The sequence below is a fragment of the Pelophylax lessonae genome, assembly GCF_965119305.1.
Source record: "Pelophylax lessonae genome assembly, chromosome: 3".
NCBI classification, from domain to species: domain Eukaryota; kingdom Metazoa; phylum Chordata; class Amphibia; order Anura; family Ranidae; genus Pelophylax; species Pelophylax lessonae.
In genome coordinates this window covers 280071751-280092807 of record NC_138770.1, presented here as the reverse complement: position 1 = coordinate 280092807, position 21057 = coordinate 280071751, and the positions used below count along the sequence as shown (strand labels likewise).

The following is a 21057-nucleotide window of genomic DNA, read 5'->3' as shown; positions in this document are numbered from 1 at the left end:
GTTCGGAAACCAGCGAAGACAACACCCCCCCCCCCCCTCCGATACGGGTGAGGGCGCAACTTCATGCTGAAGGAGCCCTGTCCGTGGGCCTGGAGAAGCCAGCTCTCTGCTTGCCAGACCTGGTTCGTTTGTATCCTCCAGAGGAGGCCCTGAAAGGCTTTGAGTCCTAGTCAGTCGACCCTGATGGATGAAAAAACATCTTTTGAGCAGAGGAAGGGGGGCCCACTTCTACGACAAGGTTCCTTGCTCTTAGTAGCCTGCGGAAGAAAGGTACTCTTCTTCCCCACTGTGAGACCTTTAATGATGTCATCCAGGGTAGCTCCAAACAGGAAATCTCCTTGAAAGGGTAGATCAGTCAAGGCATTTATACAAGTATGGTCCGCAGACCAGCATTTAAACAAAAAGACACACCGAAGAACCACTGCTGAAACAAAGTCGGGCCACTAGGGGAGCCGCATCCAAAGATGCATCACAGATAAACTGCAGCCCCTGGACCCCTGGGTCCGCCAGCTCAGCAAAGGAAGGGGGAACTGTTCTCCCTCCAGGTCACAGCGTAAAAGCTTAGCCCACTTGGTCAGTTTCCCACATCAGGTAAAAGGTGAATAATGGCCTTAGTGCCGAACTAACCATAGTGTACATATTGTGGGCCACAGCCTCTGCCTTCCTGTCAGCCTGATCCTGAAAGGCTGGGGACTCGATAACCGGATTTATGGTTGCCTTGTTTAATCTGAAAACCGGAGGGTCCACCATAGGTGAAACAGTCTACTTCCTAATAAGGGACTCCTCATAGGGGTAACGCCTAGAAAATCGTGGGTAGATGTGCTCCAAAGACTCCATGAGTCACCAAGGGGACCCCACAAAAAGTGTAACTGCAAGGGACAAGCCCCACCGCGCTGGCACCACTCGGTCGCCAGGCACAAAGCACCAAGTGATCCTCAGCAGAGAGGGAGAGAACCCCACCAGACTCTCCAACCAGCAGAAACAGGAACCTGCCGCCACCAGAATAATCTGCACTCCATGTGCCGTGATCAGAAAGTGAAATGATCCAGGAGTCAGCACCAGGGGATGAGGAGGGGCTCCCACCACCAAAATTGCTGACCACAGAGCTCCACTGACATGGCTGCTGCTATTTTCAAAAGCAAACCACCGCAAAATGGCCACCGTGCATAGAAACACACAGGCTAAAGCAAAATACCAGCCCCCACGAGGCTTCCAGGGACCCAGGAGGGATCCCTAGGCCTCAAAGACAGAAGCAGGACACCCCCCCCCCCCAACGGGTACAATAGACCCCACCCCAGGAGGTGGACCAGACCGTCCAAACAGCACTAAGCATATGTGGATAGGGGTCAGATGAAAGGGGGGTACTGGGAAGGAGGGGAACACGGGGTTCTGACCGCCCCAAGGAGGGGCCCATGTCCACCTCAAAATCCTCTACGGGGAGACAGCTACTCATCATATAAGGAACCAGGTGGGCACTGCTCCAGACAGAACCCCTTCTCCAGTGAAATGGGGGGGGTTGTCAGCCACGAGATACACTGCGACTCAGTCATATGCGACCTCACGAGGCGTTTAACCCGCAGGCCTGCCGCAGTCCAGTGGGGCTATGTCGTGGCTGACCTAGCGCGGAGCTGAGGTCTGCGCGCGTTCACTGGCCAGACTAGGGTTACCACCAGATCTAGATTATCCAGCCCGTCGCCCAGTCCAGCAGTTGATTGTAGATCTCACAGGAAAAATGCAAGAAAAAAATCTGCCAGGACCAGAGATCCCAGCAAGGAACTAGGTCCTAACTCCTGACTGGGCAGAAAAACAACTGAGTACCTATAGCAGAGAGAGGAAGTATACCCCCTGGGACTGCCCATAGCCGTAGCCAGATTTTTTTTTTTTTGACTAGTGTCCTACTCCTGTAGGGGGCAGTATAACCCAATGGTTATGAAGATCAGGAGCTGTGTCCGTCAATGAACGAAAGAGAAAACTTACCGTTAGTTTACCGGTAACGGCTTTTCTACTGAGCCTTCCGGGACGGCCCAAACATGAGATGATAGGCTCCTCCCCACAGGAAACACAATCAATTAACAGTTGTTAAAAGGCCCCACCCTTCCCTCTGTCCCTCAGTTGTAAAAAAGTATCTTTCACAACCATTTTCGAGGGAAGTGTTCCAAAAAGTCTATAGGTACTTACCACCTAAGTTTACTCTTACTTGCACCCTTTTAACAGGGCGGGTAGGCTGGCCGTCCTGGAAGGCTCAATAGAAAAGCCGTTACCGGTAAACTAATGTAGTGAGGTTTCCCCTTATACAAGTTGTAAAAGACTGCTGCTGGACATTTTAAGGAACTCGGCTCCATCTAGTGGCCAAACTGCCACACTGCAGCTTGGTGATTTTCATCAGAAGTTTCTAGTGGCCAAACTGCCACACTGCAGCTTGGTGATATTCATCAGACGTTCTTTTATACTACGATACCCACAATTCAGTTGGAATACCAGGGTGCATTGCTTCACCGCACAGCCTTTTGGGGGAGGCTTTATAAAGGAAGGGAGGAGCCAGGCTCTGTCTCTTGTCTCCTGACACAACACCTAGAAGGAAGCAAGTGCTGTGGGCTGATGCTGCGGACTAGGCCTGAAGCCTGGGCCTGAAGTGACTGAGTGGAAGTATTTCATCTTCAGTAAAGGAGCCTTCCCAGAGAACCCATCGATGCTCTGCAGAGACTGGTGTCGCCCACATCTAACCACAAGCGCGGCTGGTGACAGAAATCGGAGGTGGAGAGCTCCTGAAGAAAGAGGCCATTTGGTGAGCAGGGCACATGCCCAAATCTGATTCTCGCTTGGAAGAAATTAACTTTAGCCGGTGCTAACTATACTGCAGATAGTACGCGGTACACTCAGCGGCCTAGTGCACCTTCCAGGAGACTAAGCATTTAAACACAAGTACATAAGGTGTCAGGGGCCTATATATGCACCACTAAGAAGATTCATACGCCCAATTACTCAGTAATTAACATTGCGGGTGATTGTAACTTTTTTTTCTCACCCTTTTTGACTATATATCCTTACTTTTGGATTACAAATAGCTTGTGCACCAACGATTGCTAGCGAAGATTCCAAACCAAAAGGAAGGAACTGTGTGTGGGATTCAAATAGGTTCTGCCTACCTGATACAAGAGACTAGACGCGTGTAAAGTATAGCCTGAATTGGGTAAAAGAAAGCTTATGAGTTATCTTTTAGTTGCATAAGTATACAAAAATAGCTATCTTAATCATATTGTTTATTATTGTGTCAATAACGTTATCTTTCTTAGTTGACTCTTGTGATGTCTTTTGGAGTCAACTTGTACTTTAACTCTCAGTAAAGCTACTTTGGTTAAGCAAAAGTCTGTGTGTTGCACCTTGTGTCACCCAGAGGGACTGCGGCTGGAGAAAGGTAACAAGTTATTATTACTTATTGGGGCGATATATCCTGAATTGTGTTCTCCTGTAGCCATTTGGTATTATAGTCCCATTTCGTGTCAGTTGTGCCTAGGGAGGGTTCAAGCCAATTTCAGGGGTTGGTAGGCAGGACGTAGACCCAATAATCTAATCAGCAGCTCCTGCGGGGGTGGTGCTACACTAACGGTAAGTTTTCTCTCTTCGCCTTCCAGGACGGCCCAAACATGAGAGGATACTAGATTACCCATAGGCCTACTTTAGGGTGGGACCACTGCCTATAAGACCTTCCGGCCAAAGGCTAGGTCTAGTTGAGACAGTACTTCTACATGGTAATTCTTCAGAGCCGTGCTATTTCTGGACCAGGTGGCCGTATTGCGGATCTGTTCTCCAGATGCACCAGCTTTTTCGGCCCAGGATGTTTTTAGGGCTTCTTGTCGAGTGTGCTTTTAGCTTGCTAATGCCAGAGCACCTGAAACTTCATAAGCCATGTTAATGGCTTATCCAAACCACCCAGGGACTGAAAGCTTTTAGGCCCGCAGTCCTATTGGTCCAGGGTAGAGGATCTGCGGATGATTGGATCTCACAAATCCCCTGATCCTCCATAATTAAATTTGAGGAGGCGGCTCCTCACATCTAATCCGTGAAATCCTATTTATCTTGCATTCTTAGGGTTACCACCCAAGGATGCTAAAATTATTACTTGCTTCCTGTAAAAGGAAGAGGTTACCTTGGGCAGGTCTAAGGGATCTGGCCTGCGAATACTTCTATCTGGGAAGATAAAACGTAAAAGATCTTTTTCCAGAAAGATCTTATGAATCCCCTACACTTCTGGCTGAAGTGACAATTACAGGAAGCTAGTTTTGAGGACCAAAACGTAAAAAGGGAACCTCTTCTATAGGTTCAACCTTATAGATCTGTCCACCATAAGCAGACAGGAGCTAGATAAATTAATATTTTGGCCCTATTGTAGATATCAGGCTATAAACTAACCCCTTATAGATCTGTCCACAATTAAGCGGAAAGGAGCTGAGCCCTTTTAATACCGTAGGGTACCCAGGAGGGATACCTCCCAAGACGTAAAACTACAGTGTAGGGCATACAGGTAAGACAGGTCCTGATACTGACTCTTTAGACTACCACGTCCTTACCCTTCTGGCTGAGGTGATAAACTCCCATGCACATGTTCCTAAAGGCCAGAGGAGGATATGTTATCCCTCTTTTAGGGTCTTATGACATTACCAGGTTTTTAAGCAGAGGAAGACCTCTGGTATGACCTAATAAGAAAAGGACTGTGTCTTGTGGTATCTGGGGATTTCACAAGGGAAGAGAAAACCAACACCAGATCGCTCTTCCTGCTCATAGTATGTCGGCTTCATGCTCCCTGAGGGAAGCATGGATTTTCTATCCCTTGGAAGGAGGACTCTTATATTAAGCCTAAGGCCTCGTCATCAGCCAGCTTATTATCCCACCTGGGGATTTCGCAGGGGAAGAGGAGACCACCACCAGGTCGCTCTTCTTGCAAATAGTAAGCCGGCTACATGCTCCCCCACGGGGAGCATGGCTCTAGCTTAATATCCCATCTGGGGATTTCGCAGGGGAAGAGGAGACCACCACCAGGTCGCTCTTCCTGCTCATAGTAAGCCGGCTACATGCTCCCCCACGGGGAGCATGGCTCTAGCTTAATATCCCATCTGGGGAATTCACAGGAGAAGAGGAAACCACTACCAGATCACTCTTCCTGTTCACAGTAAATTTTCTGGCTACAGGTCCCGCTGAGGGAACATATGGGCACTTACCAAGGATTGCTTAATGCTGGTATTAGTCCCAAACAGTCAAGGAAACACAGCACTTACCTGGTTCCGACTGGGCTTACCTGTAGCCACCTAAACCGACCTTCCCCCTCCTCTCACATGAGGTGGGTTGCAGTAGGCATCCTTGCTTTGCAGCTGTCCGGATGCATCCTTTTCTTTTATTATACATGGACCATAGAAAGGACACTAAGTAAGTCCGACTAAGGTCCGGGAAACGGGACTCAGCTCCAGCAATCTTTAATAACATGCAAGGATATGTTCCAGCACTTTTACCCGGTTCAAAACCATGGGTTTGGCTGCGACTGGACCAGCCTTCCACCTCTTTCTCCGGAAGGTAAGTTGTGGAGGGCATCATTTCCCCTTCAGCTGTCCGGGCTCCTGTAGCCTGGGAGTCTGCTTTCCCGCTAGTAAGCGGATCCAGCGTCTCCTCCACACTTTGTCTTCCGCTGCTGCATCCTGGAAGTTGCGGTTTCAAAGAAGCGGCTTGAGGCGCCCGTCCAGCGGCTTCCAAAAAACCTTCTGTGGAGGAGAGCTGCTGGCGCCGGAGACAAGCCTAGAGGGGCACCCAGGTGACCGATGGCTTGTAGGCATGGGGGCGACCAGTGAGAAGCCTTGAGGAGGCGGCAGGTAGAGCTCAGCTCTTACGGCAATTTGCTAAACCTGGCTCACAGGGGGAATATAGGACTACAAAAGTCTGCAGGTCAAGTGAAAACAACAAACGTTCCGCTGTAGGAAGAAACACAATCTAAACTGAGGGACAGAGGGAAGGGTGGGGCCTTTTAACAACTGTTAATTGATTGTTTCCTGTGGGGAGGAGCCTATCATCTCATGTTTGGGCTGTCCAGGAAAGGCGAAAAGAGAAATATAGATAGATCCAAGTGCAACACACTGAAAAGATGTAAATCAGTATTAAACAAGTTGCAAGGCACCTCATGCAGAAAGCCCTTTTCCCCCACAAATAGCATGTAAACATCCACAGCGGTGTCAAGGAACTATACCGAGCATACTGCCAGGGGTAATGGTATCAATCATTTGAAATATTAAATGAATAATCTTCCAACAGTGCTTACACCACTATGATGTAGTTAAAGGCGAGCTCTAGTCTCTTCCCCCTCCCCCAAAAAAAATCAAATAAAAGTTAGCAGCTACAAAAACTGTAGGAACCTAGCACTGTCCTCACCCGAGCCTATTCCTGGATGGGCTTTGAGTCCCTAGCACCAGCATCTAAAGCAAGGGAAACTGGCTGTGAAGCCTTCCGGTTCTACAGCCAGATTCTTTCTGTGCTGCACTTTTTAAATTGTTTTGCAGTCTTTTGGGCATGTTTCCCAGAAGATTGCGGGGGAAGGGGGGAGGTGAAAGGGCAGGAAGCACCAGAGTACCATATAAATGCAATAGGTGAAAGTGGCTGTAAAATGTGACCTGTGGTGTGATGTCACAACTGGTCATGCACCTGAGACAAAGCAACTACGTGTTACCGTCAAAATTTTAAAGGTTTACACTGTGGTGAATACCATTCAAATAATCGCCCGTGTCTTAGCAGTAAGGGCCAGAGATACAGGGTGACCCTGTCTTGCTCGTCTATGAAGCTATACAAGAATCAGACTTCGCCCTTCATGGTGGTGAGAGTACCCCCTAGAACAGGGCGAACATCCACTCGGATCACCTAGGCAAGCCAGGCAACCTCCCCAAAAAGGTGCCAAATGTTAAAGAGGAGCAGGGGAGGTATCTTAAGCCAAACTTCCCCTTTTGGGTGAAGTTTCACTTTAACAGCAGTAAATACACAGCACTGAAAGTCAATCACATTGAAAATGTTAGGTAGATGTCTCTAGAAATACATTTAGAACATTTCATTCACAAAGAACAGTGTCCACCACTCTCCTTGACTAGATTCACCCACAGCCTTGCTCAGGAGGGTAAGGACTAGCCTGATTGCCTGAATTGACATAGCATCTATATTGCAATTTACTACAGAATTCCTCAACTTGCCAGTAGTTGACCTCTAAAATTCACCATTCACGGCATCAAGTTATATAGCCTACCTTTTCTTTTTTGCCCTTAGCCAGTGCTTCTTTAGGGAGGTTTCTCTGTCGGCTCTGAGACTCAGCTCTGGAGATATAGTCTGCCACTGTAACTGTAAAGCAATAACAGTTTATATGTGTAAAAACAAAAAATAGTTAAAGATAATTTAAACTATAAACTAACCAAGTATAATAGACGTGACCACAGGCAAAGAAACTGCACTGAAAATATCAGTACATTTAATAAATGTGCAGGTTATGAGAAATCTATAAAAAACACACACAAACAGATTTGACTTAATTCATTTATAAAATTATCAGGATATTAGTACTGACCAATAAGAAAACATACTGCAAAGCAAAGTGGTAACTAAAAAACAGAAATTTGAGTAATTCCACTTATAAGTGGTTACAATTTTTAGTAATTAGGTAAGGAATTACAAGTTACTAATAAGGTTTTACTATTTATACGGCATGTTAAACTGTCCACTGCCACTTATTGCACAAATACCCAATGTAATAGCAGTGCATTTTCATGCAGATTAGTTACCAATGATTCCACCCACTTCAGTTACCTGGCTGTCTATCTTCTGCCTGACCCCTGAAGCGACGCCTGCGGCTACGATTGCGTCGCTGGGGTTTTTGTTCACTATCATCTGCAACAGTAAAGTGCATCAAAAACTTTACTACTCTTTGATAAAAAGTTAAGTCCTCGGTCATATGCAATTCATGAATAAAACACTCCAAAGTACAAACACCATTTTGTCATGCTTTTCAGAAAGAACAACTAAAATGGATTAGCATGCATTACACTAGGGTTCACATATATGCGGGAGGAGGTGTAAATTGCACACATTCCCACAGCCGCATACAAAATGTGCTGCATGGAAAATGAATGGGGGTGCTAATAATTCTTAATTACACCCCCCACGCACTAAAAAATGTTTTTGCAGTTTCCCACACACGGAAATCGCATGGTGAAAAACACCATGCAATTTCTATATGGCAGTGTTTAAAAAAAAAAAAAAAGTGAAGGGACATTTTCCCTGCTGAAAACCTACTAACAGTTGACAAATTAATAATCAGTGTCATGTTGCTTAGAAACTTGCTCTTGCCATGAACAGGAGCTGCCATTTATCCAGCTTCTGATGCAAACAAAAGTTTCAGTACTCTGGATTGTCTTCATTTCACAACTCTTGAAGAGGTTGTAAACTTCCAAAAAAAAAAAATGGACAGACAGAGCTCCAGAATCTTCTTGACTGTTAGGTTATACTGCCCCCTACAGGAGTAGGACACTAGGCAGGAAAATCTTTACCACGCCTATGGGGCAGTCCCAGGAGGTATACTCCCACTTCAGCTCTAGGCACTCCGTTTTGTTGCAAGCAGTGTCAGAAGAACAATAACCCAACTCAATAGAGGGGTGGGTGCTGTGTCCGTCAATGAACATCAGAGAAAAGGATTTTACGGTAAGACAAAAATCCAATTTTCGCTTTCGTTCATTGACTGACTGACATCTCCAGAATCCTCTTGACCATTGGGACATCCCAAAGCAGTGTCAAACATGAGGGGTGGGAAAAACACTGCAGAAAAAAAATCCCAAAGGCTAAACCTAGCCAACCAGGTAACATGAAGCTCAACCAGGAACAACTGGAGTTCACCTGAAAATACATACACCCTCAGAGGACTAGTCCTTACAAACAGCAGCCTGCAAAACCTTGCGGTCAAAAGCAGCACATCCACTTTGTAAAATTTTGTGAAAGTGCACAGACAACTAAGTGGCCATCTTGTAAACCTGCATCACTGACACCTGATGGCGGAAGGCCCAGGAGGCACTAAGCACCCGCGTAGAATGCACAGGAACCTGACCCTTGATCGAATAGGCCTGCACTACCGTCTTTCTGATCCATCCAGAAATGGTCGCGGCAGACGTAGCCAACTCCTTGCGAGGACCATTCGTAAGGACAAACAGCGAGTCTGATTTCCTAAATGACTCAGTAGCTGCCAGGTACACCCTGATCGCCTGAAACCACATCCAGAGAATGCAAGACAATCTCCTTAGGATGCCTAGGCTAAGGACACAGGGAAGACAACACAATGTCTTCATTCAGATGGAAACCAGACAACCTTAGGAAGAAACGTCGGACAAGGGTGAAGCACCACTTTATCTCTGTGAACCACCAAGTAAGGTGAACGACAAGACAAGGAAGCCAGCTCCGACCCTTCTGGGACAATGCAAGCAGAGGAATCTCGCAAATATTTTCGAAAAGGCGGTTTCTGAAGGACCGACAGTACCAAATTAAGATGCCACTGAAGCAACAGAGACCGCACAGTTGGAGCTAAGTGGCGAACCCCCGAACAACCTCTTTGGAATGCCAAAATACGAGCCACCGAAGAGGAACGGGGAGAAACCCTCAGAGACTCTAACCATGCAATGTACGACTTCCAGAAGTAATGGTAAATCTTCCTAAAAGGTAGATTTCCTAGCTTTTAGCAGCGTGGGAATCACTGAGTCAGACAACCCCCTATTCTTCAGCACCTGGCTTTCAACAGCTAAGCCGTTAAAGCCAGTGACTGTAAAGCAGGATGGAAGATCGGCCCTTGGGCCAATAGGTCTTCTCTGAAAGGGAGTCACCAAGGGACATAGGCGACCAGCTGTGCTAGATCTGTGTACCAAGACTGGCGAGGCCAGTCTGGGGCCACTAGAAAGACCGGAATTCCTTCTGAATCAATCTTTTGCAGAAGTCGCGGCAGAAGTTTTAGAGGAGGAAAGGCGTATATCAGACGGTACTGTCCCCAAGGAGCCACCAGTGCGTCTGGGGCGTCGGCCAGAGGATCCCGAGACCTTGTCATGAATGTCTGCACCTTCCCATTGAGGCGAGAAGCCAACAGGTCAACCTAGGGAATTACCCACCAGAGACACAGCCGATGAAACACCCTTGGATGAAGTGACCATTCTCCCTGATCCAAGGTCTGTTGACGGAGGTAATCCGCCTGCCAATTTTCCACCCCTGGGATATGCACGGCAGAGAGAGCTGGAAATAAAGTGGAGAAAATATGAAAAGGTGTTCAACACCTGTATTAACCCACAGGTTAGCCCCTATATATATATATATATATATATATATATATATATATATATATATATATATATATATATATATATATATATATAGGGAGCATACAGTGATAGAACCACCAAAATGGGACTTTAAAGGCAGTGATCTATATGGCAAAATATAGATAAATGTAAACAAAGCAGTTAAAAGATATAATTTTATTCAATATCAAAACATCAATCATTAAAATCAAGGATGCAAATTAGCATCAAATAATATGAACAATGTACATGATTTATACAGAGTAAAGATCTGAACCAAGAGATACAGTAATGGGGTCACCAGGGTCCGACATGTTTCCCCAACATGGTGGGCTTCTTTGGGGACCAATACTGGTAGTGACCTCTTTAATGGTTCTAAAAATAGATAACATAGAATACATGGTAAAGTAACATTGAAGTATAATATCGCAGATCTGCAAAAAGTGCAAAGGTGCAGTGATTACAGATCAGCACATATATGCATATTTACATCATTATACACTCACCAATAGTTCAAACTTGGAACATACAATCAATGACAGCGACAGGAATTCTAGCGTGTATGTGCAGCCAAAGGGGTAAACCCACCCAGATCCTGTGAAATGAGGGATATAGTGTCCTCAAAAGATGGCAGATACCGGACTGGGCTAAGGTCGACAGCAAAACAAATGTGCCAGAAAGGGACAAAAATTAATGGAAAGCTTCAGCCTCTAAATAAAGAAAAAAAAAAAAAAAAAATTATATATATATATATATATATATATATATATATATATATATATATATATATATATATATATATATATATATATATATATATAGAATAAAGGCTAAATGCTTAAGAATTGCCTTGGTTAAGTGGCGATATACAGAGCTAAAAGGTAAAAGGGTGTTGCAAAAAGTAATGGCGTCCAGATAGGTACTAAAACCAATAGGGCTGAAGAACCGTAAGAAATGGCGAGGGTCCACAAAGTGGAAACCCAAGCCCAGGAAAGGTGCTAAATCTTAAAACCCGTGCAGTGTACTATAGAATCCAAAAAGTATGAGGTTATGAGAGTATCAATCTCCGTCAGAGGTGCAAAAGAGAGTGTGAAAAACATAGAACTGGAAGGTGATGAGATTGAGGAGTGCGATAGTGTAAGAAACAAAAAAACCCCTGAGAAATCACTTAATGTGAAGACCAGTCTACTTCCAAAGAAGATACCGGATCGTAGTGTCAAAGAAAAAGTGACAAAGCCCATCCATGAAGATCGTAGCAAAGCAGCAGATCTTATTTTAATGATTGATGTTTTGATATTGAATAAAATTATATCTTTTTAACTGCTTTGTTTACATTTATCTATATTTTGCCATATAGATCACTGCCTTTAAAGTCCCATTTTGGTGGTTCTATCACTGTATGCTCCCTATATATAGGGGCTAACCCGTGGGTTAATACAGGTGTTGAACACCTTTTCATATTTTCTCCAGTATTTCAATTAGGGATGTGGCAGTGATTGTTGGCTGAAGGTGAACCAGTGTCGGCATTTTAAACCATTTCATCAGCTGGAAATAAACGTTCTGCCCACCTTAGAATGCTGGCTACTTCCTGAGCCGCTAGGACACCCTTGGTGCCCCCTTGGTGATTGACATATGCCACGGTCGTGGCATTGTCCGATTGAATCCGTACCGGACACCGCTTAAGTCGAACAGCCCAATTGGCCAGACAAAGTCTGATCGCCCGAAGTTCCAATACATTGAGCAGTAGTTTGAAATCCAAACCCCCTAGGTACATTCCATGCCCCAGACAACTCCCCACCCGGACAGGCTGGTGTCTGTGGTGACCACGGTCCAGTACAGGGGAAGGAAGGATTTTCCCTGTCAAAGAGCGGAGTGCGAAGCCACCATATCCGGGATTCCCTCGTACCCCGACTCAGCAGGATCAGATTGTCTAGAGACTGTGGATCCTTGTACCACTTGGCAAGAATCTCCCTCTGTAGAGTTTTTGTATGGAACTGTGAAAACAGAACCACCTCAAAAAAGGTAGACACCATCAGGCCCAGCACCTGCATGCAAGTCCTGAGAGAGGATGACTGCTGGACAACAGAAGTCGAATGGCATCCTGCCGCTTCTGGAGTTTGTCCAGCGGAAGAACACCCTGGCTGAGGCCAAGTTCAGAATCATACCCAGATAGTCCAACTTGGTTGACGGAACCAGAGCAGACTTCTGGAAATGTAATATCCAACCGAACTCCTGCATAGTCTGCACAGTGATGTCCAGGTTGTCCTTTGGAGCAGTCGACGACGCTGCTTGCAAAAGATGATCATCCAGGTACCGCAGTACTGCAATCCCTCGCTGTCACAACAATGCAAACACCAGGGCCAACACTTTTGTGAATACCCGAGGAGCTGAGGCGAGACCAAAGGGTGACGCCATTAACCGACAATGTTCCCCACCCACGGCAAAGCAGAGGAATATGGAGGTAAGCGTGCTTGTTATCGATAAAGGCCAGAAGAATCCCTCGATAAAGGGACGCCACCAACGTACGGATGGACTCCATGCAGAACTTCTGTACCCGCACAAAGCGGTTCAGGGCTTTGAGGTCCAGGATTGGACAAACTTTACCTTCCTTCCTGGGAACTGTAAACAGGCTTGAATAAAAACCCTGAAAACGTTCCGAGATTGGGACCGGTACAATCACCCCTTGCAGTAGCAAGTCTTGTACTGCCCTGAGGAGACCACACAGGCGATCTGGGGACAAACACAGGTTGGAAGGAAAAAACATTCTGGAGAAGACTGAAACTAAATCTTGTCCTGTCTTGAATCAGAGAGGTCCACGGGTCCGAAAAAAAAAAAACAAGATGTCCCCCCTTCAGGCAGAAGAAAGCTCGTCTGGAAGGACCTGCTCTGGGCTTACCAGGCCAGGGCCTCTTGGAACCTCCGGAGACATTCCTGACAGATTTGGATCCTTTGTCCCGAGACATTGAGGGACAAAAAAGCCGCTTATGAGCCGAGAAAAAAAAAAGGACCACGTCTGCGACGAGACTCCTTGCCCCTGGAAGCCTGTGGGAGGAGAGTGCCATTCCCACATGTGACCCCCTTAAGGATTTCATCCAGGGAAGACCCAAACAGGCGATCCCCCACAAAAGGGAGACCCGATAAGGCCTTCTTGGAAGCTTGGTCCGCAGACCAGCATTTCAGCCATATCATGCACCGAAGGACCACTGCCGTCAAAGACATCCTGGAAACTAAGGGAGCCACATAAAGAGAGGCATTGCAGATAAACTGTAGCCCCTGGACCAACTAGTCCGCCAACTCCGCAAAGGCAGGGGGGAAGCTATTCCCCCTCCCGATTCTGGCACAAAAGCTTTGTCCACTCCCTCAAGGTCTGGGACACCAAGGCAATGGTGAACCCCGGCCTAAGGACTGAACTGCCCGTAGTAAACATGTGCCGGACCAAGGTGTCTACCTTCCCATCAAAAGGGTCCTTAAAAGCCAGAGACTGCTCCACCAGAATTAGAGTGGAGTTGTTCAGCCTGGAGACCGGAGAATCCACCACAGGAGGGACCGTCCACTTTAACAGAGACTCTTCAAAGGGATACCTTTCATGCGCAGCGGTAGTAGAAGAGGAATCATCCTCACTATCGGAACACTCAAGGTGCGTGGACGCAGACCCAGCAGGGTGACTTGCGTCCACGGCAGCCAGATTAGACTCCGAATCTGAGGAGACAGAGGAGGCAGCTGAGTGCTTTTTGCTGGACCATATCGACCTTGGACACTAAGGACCTCAGAGCCGCCGCCATAGCAGACAAGGTGGACTGGGACCTAGAAGGGCCCGTTGCCTCTAACATGGGATTAGAGGGTGAAATGTGCTCCAGGGAACCACACAGAAAATTGAGAAAACAAAAACACTGCTAAGTGACTCCCATCGCCGCGTTAGCGGCACCGCAGGTCCCAGCACAACCAAATTGCTGCTATAGCAGAGAGAGGGAGAGCCGCAGGGCACCCCCAGGAACTCACCACCCCCAGTCAGCACAGAGCAGAGCGCCAGATGCTGTACACCATGCAGCAATCAAGGAGAAAGAGGAAGACCAGGAGTCAGCACTAGAGGTCCACCAACACAATCACCGCCCACAAGGCTCCAAAAACATGGCCCCTGCTCTATTCATTCAATGGGAAACCACTAGAAAATGGCCACTGGACTACACAAAAATGGCCGCTGAATATATAGCTAGCCATCCACGGCAAAATGGCGGCTCCACGTGGCGCCCGAGACTCACAGGGTACACCAAGGGACATCTGTACAGAAAAGGGGGCCCTGACAGAAGCCCCCCCTAGGACACCTCCCCCAAAAAAAAACCAGAAAACATACACTTGGCTGCCGGGGGCACACATTTCCCCCTCCCCCCCCCAATCACCCGATCGACACCTCCAAAATGCACCTGGACAGGTATGGTCACCCCCTGGGGGGGACAGGAGGGGGGAGCTAGATGCAGGTGGATGGTCCACAGCGGATGGGGACGCTGTGTGGGAAGGAGGGGAACCCGGAGGGGTTCGACGGTCCCAGGAAGGGGCCCACTTCCACTCTGAAAAGCCACCAGGGAAGGGGGAACACTACTTACCATACCATGGAACCGGGTGGGCACCACTCCAGGCAGACCACCTCTCCTTTGGAATGGTGGTGCTGCGGGCCAGGAGGCATGCTGCGACTCAGGCCTGGACCAGATCGTATGTGTCCCCGCGTGGCGTTTAACTCGCAGGCCAGCCCCGTCCAGTGGGGCTATGTCGCGGCCAACCTAGCGCAGCGCTGAGGTCTGCACAGGCTCGCTGGCCGGACTGGGGAAACCGTAAGGATCTAGAATGCCCAGCAGTTGATTGTAGTACTCACAGAACGGAAAATAATGAGAGGAAAAAAAATGTATTTAAAAAAGAAAAAACGCTAGGACCAGAGATCCCAGCAAGGAACCAGGTCCTTACTCCTGACTAGGCAGAAAAAAATGTAGTGCCTATAGCAGAAGAGGGGCAGAAGAGGGAGTATACCCCCTGGGACTGCCCTATAGGAGTGGTAAAGCTTTTTCCTACCTAGTGTCCTACTCCTGTAGGGGGCAGCTTAACCCAATGGTCAAGAAGATTCTGGAGCTGTGTCCATCAATGAACGAAAGAGAAAAAAATAAAAATAAAATTAAACCCTGAAAGAAAAAGGCATAAGCTAGTATGCACTGCATACTAGCGCATTATGAAATACTTCCCTTCGAACGAAGCCCCCGCAGTGTCGCCCACTCACCCCTGACACAGCTGACATGTTCACCCATCTTTCTTCCAGGTTCGCGTCCTCCGACCGGAGCCACAGAGATCTCACTGCCGCACATGGCATGCGTGCGGGAGCCGCTGTTCACGACACAGGGCTCTGAAGGAATGGCACAGGCAGCCGTTCCTTCAGAGCGCATGCGCCAGTGATGTCACTGGCCACATGCAAACTAAATATAATCTCCCGACCTATACCGTGCATATTTAGGAGATATTTACAGTACCTATAGGAAAGCCTTATCATAGGCTTACCTATAGGTGCAAGTTACAGAGGAAGCTTTACTTCCTCTTTAAAAAGGCTGTAAAACCCAGAAAAAAATAAAAGGCAGGCTCCGGCACTGCGATGACGTCACTTCTACGCATGCGCGCAAAAGAGCCGCCGTTCACGCCACAGGGCTTCAGAGCGCATGTGACAGTGATGTCCCTGGCTGCATGTAATATAAATATCTCCTAAACGGTACACATTTAGGAGATATTTTTACAATCTATAGGTAAGCCTTATTATAGGCTTACCTATAGGTAAATGTCTGCAGAGGAGGTTTACTTCCTCTCTAAAAGAGGTAAACTGGAGCAAATGTTCTGTTTTTTTTTTTTTTTTTTACAACACAAACAGGAGTCCTCACATATAAATTAGCCCCCCGCAAAAAGGAAAAGGAAAATACCTCATCAGGGCTAGAGAAAGCACTACACCTGGTTCTAGCCTATATGAGTGGGCCCCCATTCAAGAATCTTGAATCAAATCTTGATCAAACTGCACATGTGCTAACCATGAAGTTTGGTTCATCCATTGAACGCCCCATTGACAGTGACAATGGCTACTTCTTTGATGACAGCCAATCACATGAATAGACAACAGCTACATTGATAAAGGGAACTCCACCAAGTGGTAAGGTGAAATTTAAGCTTAGATTTTTTTTTTTTTTCTGTATATTATTTGAAAAAATCAAATGAACGAATACAACCAAAAAAAAAAAAAAAAACACCATGAAATGTTAGATTACAGGATACATTACAATGTAATTATTTGGGAATCACATCTATGAAATGAAATCACTCACAAAAAAAATTGTATATGTACACTGGATTAAAATTACCTATTTTATTAAGAAAAAAAAATAGTTAAACATTGAATACTAGCACATCACAAAAAACATACCCAAGCCATTTTCATTAACAGAAGCATTATCAGATTCAGTCATTCCATCCATCAAAGATGCATCTTCATCAGTCCTCCTCCTGCGTGATCGCCTGCGGCGGTTAGTGCTGTGGTGAGACTCGCTTGCGTCAGTATCGGCTGTCTGGTCTGATTCTGTGTTGTCAAGTAAACTGTATGGGTTGCTGTCAGGATCCTTGAGAACTGAGGATAAAAACAGCCTAGTCAGGTTTGGCATCAAGGCTTTTGTAAAATTCTTGTCTTTTAAAGAAAACAAACTTTGCATAAATGTACATGGCTGATACTGACAAATGCTGCATATGTATTAGTTAATACAAAAAACAGCTTTAATTACAATGCAATTTGTTAAGATTAAAAAGTTTAAAATGTATTCCTTAAATAAAAGCCCCCCAAGAAGTCTAAAGCACCATGGGAGGAGAGCGCAATAAATCTTTGCCGTTGCAAAGTCCTCTGCTAGATATTCTTGTTTGAAAACTAAGCCGTCAGGGGTAGTCTGTTACCTGTAACTTCTGCTCCTTGAACTTGGGTCTGCATGATTTGAATTAATGCTGTAGTGCCCCATAGACTTCTATTGGTTAACTATGTCAGCTCAAGCAACATGCAGGGACTGCAAGCTGCTGCAGCAGGGGTTGGAGTTTTCAAAGCAGAATAGCAAGCAAAGGACTCCAAAGAAGTGTAAACTGCACTGCATTTACCTTCTGGAGTGTTTAAAAAATAAAATGGAATAAATGGTACCAGAGCTAATAGAAGATTTGCCACCCCTAGATCCACCACGCCCCCGTCCAGCAGATCCACTTCGACCTCGGCCTCCAGGGCGCCTTCGGCTGTCTCTTTGTTGGCGGCTCTCTCGATCATCTTCGCCAGCTAGTGACCAGTCACTTAGCTCATCTTTTCTTTCTGACTCCGTCTCAGAAGGATTGGATAGCTCAGAGTTTGTACCTTGTAAAAAAGATGAACAAAATAAAATAAAAATAAAATGTGAATTTAAAAGGTTTGCAATGGTAAAGCAAGAATACAACTAACTGAAAAATAATTTGTACATTTATTCCACAAAAAGAAATGTAAATAAAGATAGCCAACACTTAATATGTATAATTAACTCAGGATGAGCTTAAATTCAATCACCAAAACGCGAAAGTCACGGATAACAAGTATAGAAGAGTGCTAATTCTTGGGTGTAGAAGGCACAAGGAAATGCTCACAGAAAAGGCAAAGAATTGAGATTTTTACCCCGTGGCTTTCTACAACTCTTCAGGGAACAGTCTGTTTCACCACATTGGAGCCAGAAAATATCAGATCAACTGCAAGCAGGTTTTGGCCTCGTATATACTTTTATCTGAAAAAAGCAACCAATAAGATTCCCCCTTTCATTCTCCAATGCTACCATGGAAACACAAAAAGGGAGTATTTGATTGGATGCTATGGGCAACAAGAATATTTTGTACCTTAAACACCTGTGTAGTGCTTGAAATGTGACCCTTGTGCAGAAGCAACAGCCTACTGATTAAATTGAACATAACCAGTGTATTCCGCATGGGAGAGTAGCCAAGGCACAAGTGTAGATTTTTTAGTGCCTTTTACTTAGTAGAAGAAAAAGAAATAATGACTTAAGGCAAAGAAATAGTAGACATACCATAGCCAGATGTATAATTTGGGCCCCTACGTCCTCGACCCCTTCCACTGTAAGATCTGCTTCCACGGACCGAAGAGGCAGTGCTTTCATCAGTTGCGTAACCCTTTTCTTTTTCTGTTCCTCTGCTTGAAGATGGCCGGAAGCCCATACCAATTTGACGAAGTTGCTCATCAATTTGAAGTCTTTCCAGTCTTAGCTGCTCTACCTCCTGATTTTTTTTTTTTAAAATAGCACAAGCAAACATTAACTTTTCTATCAATCCCCAAAGTTATTCTCAGGGCCATAAGCAAAAAGTTTAAACTTACTTTAAGGTAGGCAATGTGGTACTCTAGAAGAACTTGAACATTTCCAATGCTTTCCTTGGTTCCTACAAATACAAATGGAACCATGCCCTGCCGAGATAAACACAAGCCATACAACAGAGAATAATCAAATGGTCAAATGCATTTAACAGGCTGAGAAGAAGAAATAATAATAATAATAATAATAATAATAATAATAATAATGAAAAAAAGTTTACATTTTGAAAGTCCTAAAAAAAAATTGCCAAACTCACATCTTCACGGGGTAGCTTTGTTTCATTGTCTCCTTCAATCCTCACCCGTACAACTCCAGATTTATCCACAATCTCCTGAATAACTTTACCATTTTTGCCAATGACTTTTCCTGAAAAAGAATTTTACGCACACAATTCTATGAAAGCAAAAGAATTTGTAATCCTGTCACAGAAACAACTTAGCAATGTTTTACTCAATCCTTAAGCAGGTGCACGTGTTACATTGTTTTATACTAGAACACAAGGACATTTTTGCCGCCTATTTCCTAAGATTTTAAAATGTCAAAAAAAAAAATAAAAAAATAAAAAACACAACAGACAAAAGATTCTTACCAACAAGATTCCTGGGAACCTGAATAAAGTCCTCTACAAACTCCAAGTAACTCCGTGCTTTCTTTACTGCTTCTGCGCTCTAGAAAAGCAAGCAAATGTTTTAACATACATTATATTCTGAAAACTGTGCTACCATAAGTTTTTCAGACATGAAATATGAACAAAGCATATCCCTCTTTAGTGTATGCTTGTCCCAATCCAGAGCACCAAGTGTCATTTTTATATACGTCCTCATTCCTCTACTATCAGCATGAGTGGGAGGAAGCTCCAGCACACAACCTGGAATGGACAGCCTCATCTGTTCCTGTGCATATGTAAGGGTTAACAACTACTTTAAAGTAAACCTACCATTAAAAGCAATATGTATGTTGCCATTGCCATCCATCTCCTCAAAGTGCTAGCTGCTTGGCCGATATGCCAACCCTCTGATTTTAGCACTTTCAAGTCACTAAACACGAGCTATGGCTGTCCCTGCAGGCATAACCCCTCAGACTCTGCTATCAACAAACAGTTTAGTTGAAAGCAGTGTTTAGAAGACAAAAAAACCTATACCTCAGAAGTAGATGGGCAGGTGCTGCGTCTGTCGAACTTCAGAGAAAAAGGATTTTACTGTAAGTTCTTACAAAAATCCAGTTTTGTCTATCGTTCGACAGAAACAGCTCCTCATCTTCATGACTCATAAGGATGTCCAAAAAGCTGTATAATCATGAGGGGTTGGAAACGCAAGTCCCCAATGGCTAAACTTAGCCAACCAGGTAACACGGAGCTCAACCAGGAACAACAGGAGCTAGCCCAGAAAAAATTGAACCCTCAGAGAGAAACTAAACTGAGTTCTCTTTAAAACTGCAGCCTGCAAAACAATGTGGCCAAAAGAAGCATCCGTGGATGCCAACATTTCTACCTTGTAGAATTTTGTAAACATATGCACATACAACCAAGTTGCCGCCTTGCAAACTTGTAGCACCGACGCTTGATGGCAGAAAAGCCCAAGAGGCACTCAGCACTCTCGTTAAATGAGCCTTCACTAGGAAAGTCAATGAATAAGCCTGTACCACCGTCTGCCTGAGTCATCTGCATATGTTCGCAGCAGACGCAGCCAATCCCTTACGAGGTCCATCAGTAAGGACAAAAAGAGCGTCTGATTTTCTAAAGAATTCAGTGGTCTCTAAATAAACCGATTGCCCGAACCACATCCAAAGAATGCAAGGCATACTCCTTAGGATGCTGAGGTTTAGGGCAAAGTGAAGGCAGCACAATGTTTTCTTTCGGATGAAAATCAGAAATCACCTTAGGAAGGAACGACTGATTAGGTCGAAGTACCACCTTATCCCTGTGTACCACCAGATAAGGTGAGCGCAAGACAACGCGGCCCACTCCGATACCCTGCGGGCAGAAGTGATCGCCACCAAGAAGGCAACCTTCTAAGACAAAAAAAGCAGTGAAATCTCCCACATTTTTTCAAAAGGAGGCTTCTGAAAGAGATAACACCAGATTTAGACCCCACGGAGGTAACCCGGGATCGCCTCAGAGGAGCCATATGGTGCGCTCCCTGGATATAAGTCCGGATTAGGACATGCGTGGCTAACGGGCGTTGAAAATATATAGCCAAAGCCAACAGCTGTTCAACCCCTTTCTGCAAAAAGGCCAAAACCCAAGCGATCAAAAACAAGAGGGTGCACCTTCAGCGATTCACACCATGAAATGTACGATTTCCACGTACGATGATCGA

The 21057-nt window shown here is 45.5% G+C and overlaps 1 protein-coding gene across 2 annotated transcripts in view; it reads right to left on the bottom strand.

Annotated features, from left to right (window-relative positions):
• The window catches only part of FXR1 (FMR1 autosomal homolog 1), a 135676-nt gene that overhangs the window by 21087 nt on the left and 93532 nt on the right, over positions 1-21057 (bottom strand). The window contains exons 9-16 of one of the 2 annotated variants that reach the window (XM_082249408.1): positions 19329-19407; positions 18996-19105; positions 18745-18831; positions 18440-18647; positions 17542-17745; positions 16789-16989; positions 7825-7905; positions 7271-7362 (exon numbers count right to left, since the gene is read on the bottom strand). In XM_082249408.1, the coding sequence (XP_082105534.1) occupies positions 7271-7362; positions 7825-7905; positions 16789-16989; positions 17542-17745; positions 18440-18647; positions 18745-18831; positions 18996-19105; positions 19329-19407 (1062 nt within the window). The remainder of the gene's footprint in view (positions 1-7270; positions 7363-7824; positions 7906-16788; positions 16990-17541; positions 17746-18439; positions 18648-18744; positions 18832-18995; positions 19106-19328; positions 19408-21057) is intronic. The other variant, XM_082249409.1, reaches the window with a different exon arrangement.